The sequence below is a fragment of the Bison bison genome, unplaced genomic scaffold (assembly GCF_000754665.1).
Source record: "Bison bison bison isolate TAMUID 2011002044 unplaced genomic scaffold, Bison_UMD1.0 scf7180017864328, whole genome shotgun sequence".
Classification (NCBI taxonomy): Eukaryota; Metazoa; Chordata; class Mammalia; order Artiodactyla; family Bovidae; genus Bison; species Bison bison.
In genome coordinates this window covers 4923267-4935894 of record NW_011494900.1, presented here as the reverse complement: position 1 = coordinate 4935894, position 12628 = coordinate 4923267, and the positions used below count along the sequence as shown (strand labels likewise).

At 48.1% G+C, this 12628-nt stretch overlaps 1 protein-coding gene across 4 annotated transcripts in view; it reads left to right on the top strand.

The window, feature by feature from the left end:
• IL31RA (interleukin 31 receptor A) overlaps positions 1-5192 on the top strand; it is a 69498-nt gene extending 64306 nt beyond the window's left edge. For all 4 annotated transcript variants that reach the window (XM_010853506.1, XM_010853504.1, XM_010853505.1 and 1 more), the window contains 2 exons: positions 1117-1198; positions 2517-5192. In XM_010853506.1, coding sequence (XP_010851808.1) covers positions 1117-1198; positions 2517-2963 — 529 coding nt within the window. In that variant the 3' untranslated portion in view covers positions 2964-5192. The remainder of the gene's footprint in view (positions 1-1116; positions 1199-2516) is intronic.
• The last annotated feature ends 7436 nt before the right edge of the window (positions 5193-12628 follow it).

Sequence of the window (12628 nt, the reverse complement as noted above, 5' to 3'; positions counted from 1 at the left end):
GTTGCCCACTGTAGGGAAGGAAGCCTGTCTTCAGGGTCTTGTGCTTTCTCTGCCGGGGGGTCTCATTCTGCCCTGAGGGTCACGGGCTCCCTGCCTGGTAGACCTCTCTCTCCAGAACTGCACAATTGTGAGCCTTCTCTGCCAAGCTGCGCTCACGTGTGCATGTGTGCTAAGTCACTTCCGTTGTGTCTGACTCTTTGTGACCCTAGAGACCTAACTAGGGACCATAGCCTGCCAGACTCCACTGTCTATGGGATTCTCCAGGTAAGAATACTGGAGTGGGTTGCCATGCCCACCTCCAGGGGATCTTCCCAGCCCAGGGATTGAACCCACATCTCTAATGACTCCTGCATTGGCAGGTGGGTTCTTTACCACTGACCTCACCTGGGAAGCCCAAGCTGTGCTTAGATATGGTCAAACTAAGTCAACCTCAGTTCCTGTGGATTGTAACTGAATCTTCAGCACAAATTCTTGGACATTTTGCATACCTAAAAGCTCCCAGGTGGTGACGATGCTGCTGGTTGGGAACCACACTTTGAGAATCACTGCTCTAAAATATGGGTATCTTTTATAAGACTTAGAGTGTTACCTTTCTTGGGGAATAAATCTCAAACAAATGGCTCTGTGATAGTGTGATTCCCTGCACCAGGACCAAGGTGTGGAGACACAGTGGCAGGAGAGTGGGAAAGAATAGCTTTGGGGAATAGTCTGGGGAAAGGTTTCCCTCCATCACGTCCCACAAATGACTTGCAGTTTCACCCCCCTCCCCCAACAAAGTATTTTGTTTTCTCAGTTTCCCTCAGGAGGCTGTGAGCTTGCCATTATTCAATAGGGAGCCGCACAGTTCCCCACGTGTGTATGCGGGCTCAGTCGTGTCTGATTCTTTGTGACCCCCATGGACTGTAGCCCACTAGGCTGCTTTGTCCATGGAATTTTCCAGGCAAGAATATTGATGTGGGATGCCATTTCCTTCTCCAGGGGATCTTCCCAACTTGAACCTGGGTCTTGCGTCTCCTCCACTGGAAGGCGGGTTAACACTCTTTTGGCTTGGCCATGCAGTACAAGTAAAATGCTTCTTGGACTCACTTCCTGTTTTAAAATCTTCTCTCTTATTAGCAAACTGAAGCACCTATGTTGGCCTGATGTTCCCAACCCTGCTGAAAGCAGTATAGCCACGTGGTGTGGAGATGATTTCAAGGTAAATGCTCCTGTTTCTATTAAGGAGATTGTGAGCAGGCTGGTTATGGGAGGTGGACAGGATGATGCGGGTGGGGAGCAGTCCTGGGCTGAGATTTGCACAGGGTTCACACAAGGGGAACTCGAGGTTTAAACATCCCAGGGAATGGCTGGCAGGACAAGTGGAATCAGCCTTCCTGGAACAACTTTGACCTCAATCTTTGGACAAGAGGAAAGGGCTTCACCAGGCTCATAGAACCTGGTGTTTGCTGGGCATAGAACTGGTCCTATAAAGGATGCCATAGAAGAAAGACACTGGCCTTACCTTTAAGGACCTGACTGTCCAGTTAGAAAGCAGGAGAGCTGAGCTATAAGGTTGGAGGCTGTTGAAAAAGCAGCCAAGAGCAAATTAATCCAGAAACCACCTGGGGACTGCTTATGTGAATTTCCATCCAAAGGCTGGGGCAGGGTGCGTCAAACTGTTCTTCTCAGATTGGAGAAGTTGGCAATGGGTATTCTCGTGAGTTATTCATAATAGAAAGTTTCCTTTCACATACATTTTGAAAGTGAAAACTGTTCTGAAATTTTTAAGGTTTAATTTCTTGGTTAAGTAGAAATAAGCCCAATCAAGCATAACCTTTAAATCCTTATTATTGAAGGACTATTTTCAGTATCCCTTGATGCAGGAATTTTTAGTATTAGCCCTTATTTCCACTCAGAAGACTTTTTTTCTTAACATGGACATTAAAATTATATTATTATTTAATTAAATTTTTGTTATTTCTATTTTCTTCTCTCATCATTCATGTATTATCCTATTTCATTTTCCACTGATCAAAAGTTATTAAGAGAGTAAATTAATTCATAGGAAGTATTGTCTGATGTCTAAAATGTTTTTTGAATTATCTGTAGCACCCACTTAATCACTCAATATATGCCAGGCATTGAACTAGGCTCTGGGAATGCAAAGAGGTCCGACCCTGCCCCTGCCAGGAAGCCATCTTTGATTTTTCTGGTGACATTGGGGAAGTCATTTGTCTTTATGACTGTGGTTTTTCCATCTGTAAGAGTTTTAATTTTGATGCCTCCATCTCCACTGGGATTTTGTGAACCCATGATTATATGAAAAATAGCTTTGGGCTCCCTAGAAGAAGAAATTATTTGAATATAGTGTGTTCTTCTCAGGAAACGGGCCACTCTTGCCAAGCTCCCGTGGAGGGGACCACTTAGCAGCAGCAGTGCAGAGGTGGGCTTTGGGTGTCCCAAGCCCAGTAGCTTTTGTCTACATCATGTGTGGCCCCCAAATGAATACTGGGGGCGTGTCTCTCTCATTTTCCCAGGGTAAGCTAAATCTGAAGGAGTTTGACGACTCTGTGAACAGAGAAGACGGGATTCTAAAACCATGTTATTCACCCAATGACTTTATTGACAAGCTGGTGGTGAACTTTGAGAATTTTCTGGAAGTGGTTTCCGCTGAGAATCCTGGAAAGGGTTGCGAAAATATCTTGGGAGGAGAAAAGAATGAGTACGTGGCCTCCCCAAATAGGCCTTACTGTCCCACTGTTTCAACCGAGATTCCACCCAGAGGGCCCCAGTGCCTGAGCTCTGGGATGCTAGAGGGGACCTGCCCAGAAACCAGAGAGCGGCTTCTCCCTCCCACCCAGGGCTGTGGGCCAGACCATCTCTGTGAGGAAGGAGCACCAAACCCATACTTGAAAAATTCAGTGACAACCAGAGAATTTCTCGTGTCTGAAAAACTTCCAGAGCAAATCCACAGAGAAGTCTGAGAGCTGCCGTGGCTTGAATCCTGCTGTGTCTCAGTGTGGGTGACACACAGAGGGGGAAGGTACGGCTACAAGAGCTTTCTTGGCATCGTCCCATCCTGCTTGTGTTAGAGAAAGCCTTGCACACCCCCAAACTTGGTTGGTACAGATGTGGAATTTGCTTGAGAAGAAAGGATGCTGATCAGCCTGAGCACTGCAGACGAAGAACAATTTTGTTGTTGTTGTTCAGCTAACAAGCTGTCACTGAGGCCCCTGGCAGATGGACTTAGAGGGACAGTAGACACTGGAGGCAGACATATGTGGCCTTCCCGAGGAATTGGACCTTGGGCACGGCCTGTGCTGGGGCTGCTCCTCACAGCTCCAGGAGAGACTTTCCCCGTTGCCAGAAGACTGTTGTTTAGTTGGCACTTGGGTGACCTGCTGGGAGGCGAGGGGCTCTCCCATCACCTTGACTTCCCTGGCTCTAGGTTCCACTCTGAGGCAGCCATGGCGTCGCTTTAGGTCGCTTTAAATCTCTCTTTCAACACAGAGGCAGCAAGTGGGGTGGCCTTCCAGATGAAGTGCCTGAAACGCTTCATTACCCTCTTAAATCTTAAGTGTCTGCAGCAACAACCAACCCAGGACTCTTGCCCTTGGTCCACTCCACGCCTGCAGTGGGGGATGGAGGAACAAGGGAGGGCCTCAGCAGGGCACTGGGGAAGGGACGCTCGCCTGGGCCAGCAGGTCCGCCCTGCTGTCCAGGTCATAGCCCAGCCCGCCAACAGTTTCCAGGGGCCCCTGCTGCCCCTCTGTCTGTACCCAAGCCTGGGAGTTGAAAGGCACTGTAGATGGAAGTGGCTTTTTGACAGGGACTCTGGTCCCTCATGCTGGCCCGGAGCCCAGGAATGCTTACGGAACACATCCTGCAAAGGCCTCTCCCCAGAAGCAGCCAGGCAGGGCCTGGGCACGTGGAATGCTTAGCAACCATGCTGCTCCCACACCGGGCTCCTCTGCCTTCACCCGGCAAAGCCGGGAGCCCACAGCCTTGACTGGAACCTCTAGCCCAAGGGCTGATGGCAGACCCCTGGGACTTGCGGCTGGCCCTGGGCTCACACCCTGCACACAGTGGCTTGCTGGTGTTGGCGATGGCTCGTCTGGCCATTGTGGGAGGTTGCTGAGAGCCTGGTGAGGTGGGGGCAGTGGGGCCTGGTGAGCCCAGCATTTGCCAGATAGAAAGGTTGACGGTATTTTCTCCAAGAGTGAGAAGTCTGTGCTTGTGCTCCACAAGCAGTGTCACAGACTTCACAAGCCACTGACTCAGGTGTGCAAAAACATTGCTTTACTTTCCTATAACCAAGATTAATTTCCAGTGCCAGCCCCTGACCTTTAGAAGGAACCACCCCAAGTTAGAGATTTTGAGTTGCCTCGGGTTTGGAGCTCGGGCTCACCTGGGATTTCAATGCCCCGTCCATCCTGGGACTGGCTCTGAGTGCCAGCAGATATTCAGGGGAATGTGAGGTCTGCTGCCTGACCCCAGGCAGGGACGTGCCCTCTTCCCTATCCCTTGCCACTTTCCTCTAATCACTGCGTCCTTATCATGGGCACAGGCAAGGATGCTTTCCCAAAGCTGCCTCCTCATTAAGTCTCCAGTGTCTACAGCACCCCCAAATTCCTCAGTCCTGGTTCAGAGAACAGTGACCACTGACAAATCTAGGAATAAAGGATGCCTGGGGCAGGCGCTGGGAGCCTATGGTCCGGGAGCAGAAAGGGACCAAATGAAAGGATTCTCGGCTGTGGTGGGCGCTCTCTGCCCTGACGCCTCCCTCCCCAACCCTGTTGTTATGTGGGCACTCCTGTGAACTCCCTGTCTCCCAGAACCCCAGACTGGCCCTTTCCACCCACCTCTGATCTCTGGGCTCACAGGAGGCCCTAGCCTGGTACCCCGCATTCCTCTCTCTTCTGAAAAACCCTCTGCTGCCTCCAGCTGAGGGGCAGGGAGTGCCAGTGAGTCCCTCTAGTCTTTTTCTCACACCCTTTTGAACCTAAAGTCCAAGAGTTTGATGGTGAGGAGAGAGAAAAGGTCACAAATCGAAGTGGGAATCAGGGATGAAGCCATTACCCTTGCTCTCCCTCCCTTAACCATTCGTTAACACCTGAAGCTTCTGATGAATAGCTGGCAAATACCATGCCCTGGAGCTTCCCAGGTGGCAATACGGGTAAAGAACCTGCATGCCAATGCAGGAGACATAAGAGATGCGGGTTCAATCCCTGGGTCAGGAAGATCCCCTGGAGGAGGGCACAGCAATCCACTCCAGTATTCTTGCCTAGAAAATTCCACGGACAGAAGAGCCTGTCCGGCTTCAGTGCAGTGGGTCGCAAAGAGCTGGGCACGACTGAAGTGACTTTAGCACGCGTGCACCACACCCTTGGCCCTTCCTCTGTTTCATTCCCTTTCTCACTTTCCTTCTTGCCGCCTGTCTTCTGCTCCTTTTTTCCCACCATTCCCAGCAGCTTTGCATCTTTTTAAATGCTTCCTTTTTTTCCCCTCTCCCATTTCTTATTTCTTTTCTTTTTATACCTTTCTCCCCTTTCCATTAGCCCCCTTATAACATCTCCAGATTTACTTCTGCTAGCTTTGAGGGCTAGGAAATTTAGGGCCCTCTGTTTTGTTCTAGATGGCCCAGGGCGGTTTCGCAGGAGTCAGTGTTTCCTGCGAGGAAAGGGGGCAAGTTTCCGAGGAAGGCCAGCAAGCATGCTGAGCAGCACAGCTCTGCAGAGCAGGTCACGGGCCTGGCCTGGGAGAAGCCGGCAGGGGCCATCCTCTCCTGGAATCTGGTCCTGAACTGTCCCTGCTCTAGGGTCCTGCCCTGCCTCTGTGGCTGCAGATGGAGAGGGCCATCTGCGTTTTTTCCTGTTGCTGTCAGAGAGATACTGAGAAGACACAAACAGGACAACTTGTTTTATCAAGCTCATTAAAAACTGATAAAATTCTCCTTAGAGTTTTCTAGGGCTCTGGGAACCATGCAAACAGCTACATTAGTGCCGTTACTAGCCTTTTTTTTACAGTAATATCAGAAAAAAATTTTAAAGACTGGCAGAGAAGCGGTTAGTGGTTCAAAAAAGAGAGATGGTACCTTCATTCTTTCTCTGCAATAAAACACAGAGTAACACCATGTGAGGTGGGGTCCTGGTGGGGATCCTGGTGGGGGTGGGACTTTGAAAGAGGCAGAAGATGGGCAGGTCCCGCCACCCTCAGGGCTGCTCCTGCCTCGTGTGGGGAAAGCCTGTGCTGGTCTGCCCAACACCTGCCAGTTACCCCCCACACCCCCAGTCCCTTCCCCAGGTCTCCAGTGGCTCTTAGCTATTGCTGCTGCAGCAGGCATGCTTCGGCCCAGGTGCCTGCCAACTGGCCCTCGAGCCCAGTCTGGGCTCTGTTTTTGAAGGGCCCATGAGCCAAAAATTATTCTTACATTTTCAAAGACTAGAAAACAAAATTAAATGAAGAATAACATTGAATGATATGTGAAAATTCTACAGAATTCAGTGTCTACTGATGAAACTTAGTTGGGACACGGTCACACTCATCTTTTATGCATCATCTCCAGCTGCTTTCTGCACACAGAGACAGAACTGAGTAGTTGTGACAGAGTTTCTTCCATAGAGCCTTAAATAGTCACCATCTGGTCCTTTATAGAAAAAGTTTGCTGACCCACCCCTGTGAAGCCGACAGACACAGGGCTCAGACTGCACAAAGCGTTTTAACTTTGAAGTATCCGCTAAGGAAAAACAAAATCAGGCTGTGTCATTCTGGAGGCACATTCTGTGTCATCCTAATTGGATCAGGACAGACCTCTTAAAAGGGCACATACTCCCTGGCTCCCCGCGGCCCTCATGATCTCTGCCTGCCTCTGCCTGTGGCTAAGCTGGAGAGTTGTGGCTTTTTAGCGGGCACTCCAGTGGTTCTCAACCCAGGGCATTTTGTCTCCCATCCTCGACTGTCAGACATTTGGCAATGCCTGAGGGTGCTGCTGGCATCAAGTGGGTAAGAGCCAGCAAAGACAGTGGTCACCCTACAATGCACAGAACAGCCCCCGCAACACAGAATCGTGTGTCTCAAGGCATCAGTGATGCCGAGGCGAGAAATCCTGACTGAGCTAGCCTCTGCCCTGCATCCATATCACCGGCCACAGGGCCGCTCAGTGCCCACACAGAGCTCTAGGGGTCTCCCTTTTTTATTTTTTTATAAATTAAATTTTGTTTTGGACTCAACTTTACAACAGCAACAAGAACAAAAACCTCAATGCCAATTATTTATTTCATTCTTAATTCATTTCTGGTATGATCTGTGTCCCTTAAATGAAATACGTTTTCATTTAATTACAAGTGATATATTGATTCAATTGGAGTCTTCCTTTACTGTCACTTATTATTTCATGTATAAAATCTCATGTATGAATGCAGTTCATAGTGGCCACGCTGAACCTCTCAGTGTACCTGCATATCGTTGTTTGCTAAGGATTGTTTTAAATGTCCTCCTCTTATAGGGAGAAACTTCAGTGAACATTGTTGCACAAAATTTTCGCACCTTTGTCTTCACTCCTTGGGTAGAATTGCTGGGTCAAAGTATTATGGTTATTGCATGACTGTCCCCCCCAAAAAAGCTACACTGATTTGCAATAGTGCCAGACACTGCTGTACACTGGATTTTGTCGATTTACTGGGTATGGTCAATGAAACTTCATAGTTATTTGTCTTGCTTAAATCATTGTGAAGCTAAACTTTTCCCGTTTATATTTTACAGCCCACAGACATGTGGGACCCTATCCACATGTCTGATAGCACCCACATGGGGGCTTATGGTTGAAATGGCTCATTATGTTGACCTCACAAACAAAGAATAAAATCACAGTGATCCTTGAGACTGACCAAATTGCCCAAATGACATTCTATTTTCCCGCTGGCCCCTACTTTCTCAAGGCTACGAGACCACTGGATTTCAGACCTCCAGCTACATGTCAGCAGGACTCAGCTACAGGCTAAAAATTCCTTCAGAGAATTTTTCATTGGCAGGGTATAAGAAAGACCCCATCAGAAAGGGAGGACACTGATTCTCCTTAAGGGCCAGTCATCCTCTTGTTTTCCCTCTAATAAATTTCTTTTTCTTGCCTGACTGCCCAGCTTGCCCTCTTTTTCTCCACACTTTCCTTACAATGTCCATCTGTTGACATTAAAAAAATTTTCTAAGCTCCCGAGGGCATTGAGAGACCAGCTGAGCTGCTACAAACTAGAGGCGCTCAGCAGGAGTTTAGAACAATTGATGGACTTTATCCTTCAGTTGACTATTTAAAAATATGGGTTGTGTGGGGCATTTTAAAAGAGAAATTTCACGCTAATATATTTTGCTAATTGTTTTATGTAGATGCTAATTAGCAACAAGGCCTAATTGTAATCAAAGTATGTGGCATTACCATGCCGTGTGCTCTTGTTGGGGATGCCCCCTTGCTGCTGAGAAAGGGGAGTGACTTTCTCTGTGTCTGCAGGAGAACAGACAGCCAGCCCATAGGGAGCCACGTGGTGGTGGGGGCGGGGGGCAGGTCCAGGTCCTGCCAAGCTTGAGGGGTGAAATGCCAGCAAGATATCCCGAGGCCTGGACTTAGAGGAAGAAATCAAGACGTGCATACCGGAATGCTGATGTCAGGGAGGAACGCTGACCCCCTGAACCAGAGAAGCGCTCTTTGTGGGCTCTGCCTGTCGTCTTTTCCATGGATTATTCGTATGTCGATGTAACACGTAATGCATGTGCATGAAAGTTCATGTGTGTGAAAACACGGTTATTGTAATGAGAATAGCCTTCAGATGCTTTATTGTAAGTGCGTTTATATTTTGATTTTTCAAATAATAAAGCAGTAACACCATTTTTAGGTTATGTGTATACGTTCATTTTAAAGTTTTACCCACTCAGATGTTTAAAATAAGACTTCAAAATGTAAAAGACCACCTTTGTTAGACATGAGGGTGACTGTGGGAAACTCTAGAGCTCAGGTGACCAGGAAGCAGAGGTGGGCAGTTACCCCTGCATGCACACCTCCCACTGTGGAGCCAGCCGGGCCTCAGGCGCGAGCCCTGGCTGTCCTCCGACCTGATTCCTCCTCGTGGCAGCGTTTCAAACTCCTTGCAGCTCCTCAAGCTCCCTGGGATCTCCCCTCACTGCTCCCCTCACATCAGCAGGTGATGTGGCCCCCACGCATGGAGGCCCGTCTCTCCTGTGACGGTCAGAGGCGGAGGGGACCCCTCGCATCCATCCCTTCCTTGGCCTCTCCTGTACTGTCACCTTCTCCCTCTCCAGCAATTCCTCCCCCTAGGCCTCTGAACAGGCTTCCAAGAGAAGAGGACAGCAAACGTGCCTCCATCTCCCCCTCTGCTGTCTGTGACCCCACGGCTCCACTGAACATCAAGGTAGAAAGAGCCTCACCCCAGCAGCAGCTTCTCCAAGTGGCTCAACTTCTTCTTTATTTTTATTTTCAATAATGAGAAGATGGAACTGATAAAATGTTCTAGAGGAATAGAAAGAAAGTGCTCTAGGAGCAGACAATCTGGAAACAAAGGCTTCAGACTGGCTTCTTAAGTGTTTAAATATAAGGCACACGTCTGCCCACTGTTGTTGGAGAAGCCCTGGGGTGCGGGGGTTACCTCAGGTTTTGTTCTGTTCATCACTAAGGTCACTCCTATCTGATGCTTAATGGCACTTACTAAGAGCTTTCTGTGCACTATCCAGCAATTCTCACAATTCTGTGTGGTACTGTTATCCAACTTGCAGAAAGGTGGGTACAATCAATAGGGTAGTGTTATTGTTCAGTCGCTAAGTCGTGTCTGACTCTTTGCAGCCCCAGGGACTGCAGCACGCCAGGCTTCCCTGTCCTTCACCATCTCTTGGAGTTTGCTCAGACTCATGTCCATTGAGTTGGTGATACTATCTAACCATCTCATCCTGTGCCGCCACCTTCTCCTTTTACCTTCAATCTTTCCCAACAGCAGAGTCTTCTCCAGTGAGTCCTCTCTTCGCATCAGGTGTCCAATGCTGGTGCTTCACCTTCAGCATTGGTCTTTCCAATGAATATCCAGGGTTGATTTCCTTTACGATTGACTGGTTTGATCTCCTTGTAGTCCAAGGGACACACAGGCTGTGATTTGTGAAGGGGTGAAAGGGTAGTGAAAAAAGTGAAAGTGTTAGTTGCTCGTGACTTTTTGTGACTGCATGGACTATAGCTCGCCAGATTCCTTTGTCCATGGAACTCTTCAGGTAAGAATACTAGAGTGGGTTGCCATGCCTTCCTCCAGGAGGTTTTCCCAACCCAGGGATCAAACTCCCCACATTGCAGGCAGATTCTTTACTATCTGAGCCACCAGGGAAGCCCAATAGAGTAGTACCATTATCCAATTTACAGACAAGGAAATTGAGCTCAGAGAGGCTTCAGGGACTTGGCCAAGATTCTGCAACTGGGGAATGGTGGGTTGGAACTGGGCCACTAATTCCCCTGAGCTTCCCTGCCTCTCTGGCCAATAACAAGTTGGCTCCTGAGGTCAGAGAGAGTTCAAGAGGATTGGATTCTTCAAGGTGCAGAGGGCCCTTGAGACTCTTTTCCTGGTTGGGTCTGGAGACTCTTCCTCTCTCTTTCTCAGTGCCTGCCAGGACCCCTGAGATTGGTTTTTGATCCAGGAGTGAGTGGAGGTGGAGGCAGGCACTATGTCTCCGTTCTCAGAACAGGAAATGATGAGAAGAGAGAAGACCCAAGGGAGCCTGAGCTTCCGGATGGGCTTGGGATGCTGCAGAAGCAAGACAAGATGCCGCAACAGAGTGATAGACTCTGTGAACACCCTGGGCCCTCAAGCAGGACACAGGGAAGTCTGGTGGAAGAGGGGAGTTGGAACAGGGCCCTGCATGTAACTTTCCCTTCCGACTAATTTGCTCTTTCCACTCCTCCCTAATCATTCTTCTGCTCTTTGTTTCTCAGACTCCTCTTAGTTGACTTGCCATTTGAACCTCACAGATCCCGGGGATTGAGTCCCTGGTGGACTGCTTGCTCCACATGCTCTTTGTCATTCACACCAAGCCTTCAGCTGCATCTGTGTCATCCCCAAATTTCCATCTGCACTGAGCCCAGGATCTGCATTTCCAATTGCTCATTGAACATCTCTACTTGAAAAGAACATGTCCAAGGCAAAGAATGTTTATCACCAACCCACCCCTCCTCTTTCAAACCTTGTTTCTCCATTCTCCTACTTGGACAACCTGAAGTCACTGAAGCTCCTTCCTTCCTTGCCATCAGCACCCAGTAGGTCACCGAATCCTTACCCTTTTCTCTACAAAACTCCTCTCCCCTATAAGCCTCTCTACTCTATACACCCAAATCCCATGCCAACCCCTAGCTTGGTCATCTTTGGTCTGGGTCTTTGAGCAGCCTCCTCCCTGGTTTCCCTTGCTGTGGCCCTATTTTCTACACTCAAATCCACCTTCACGTTACCTCTAGAATGATTTCTATGCACAGGTCTGGTTCCATCTCTGGCCTACTTCCTAATCCCCAGTTGAATGGTCCACAGGTAACATCCAAACCCCATAGCATAGTAATGGGTAAGGTTCCATTTAAATTATTTGCTCATGTGCTACACTTTTAAAGAGTTAACAAATATTATGGCAAATCCTGAAAGATGATGCTGTGAAAGTGCTGCACTCAATATGCCAGCAAATTTAGAAAACTCAGCAGTGGCCACAGGACTGGAAAAGGTCAGTTTTCATTGCAATCCCAAAGAAAGGCAATGCCAAAGAATGCTCAAACTACCACACAATTGCACTCATCCCACATGCTAGTAAAGTAATGCTCAAAATTCTCCAAGCCAGGCTTCAGCAATATGTGAACCGTGAACTTCCAGACATTCAAGCTGGTTTTAGAAAAGGCAGAGGAACCAGAGATCAAATTGCCAACATCCGCTGGATCATGAAAAAAGCAAGAGAGTTCCAGAAAAACATCTATTTCTGCTTTATTGACTATGCCAAAGCCTTTGACTGTGTGCATCACAATAAACTGTGGAAAATTCTGAAAGAGATGGGAATACCAGAACACCTGATCTGCCTCTGGAGAAATTTGTATGCAGGTCAGGAAGCAACAGTTCAAACTGGACATGGAACAACAGACTGGTTCCAAATAGGAAAAGGAGTTCGTCAAGGCTGTATATTGTCACCCTGTTTATTTAACTTATATGCAGAGTACATCATGAGAAACGCTGGGCTGCAGGAAGCACAAGCTGGGTTCAAGATTGCCGGGAGAAATATCAATAACCTCAGATATGCAGATGACACCACCCTTATGGCAGAAAGTGAAGAGGAACTAAAAAGCCTCTTGATGAAAGTGAAAGAGGAGAGTGAAAAAGTTGGCTTAAAGCTCAACATTCAGAAAACGAAGATCATGGCATCCGGTCCCACCACTTCATGGGAAATAGATGGGGAAACAGTGGAAACAGTGTCAGACTTTATTTTTCTGGGCTCCAAAATCACTACAGATGGTGACTGCAGCCATGAAATTAAAAGACGCTTACTCCTTGGAAGGAAAGTTATGACCAACCTAGATAGCATATTCAAAAGCAGAGACATTACTTTGCCAACAAAGGTTCGTCTAGTCAAGGCTATTATTTTT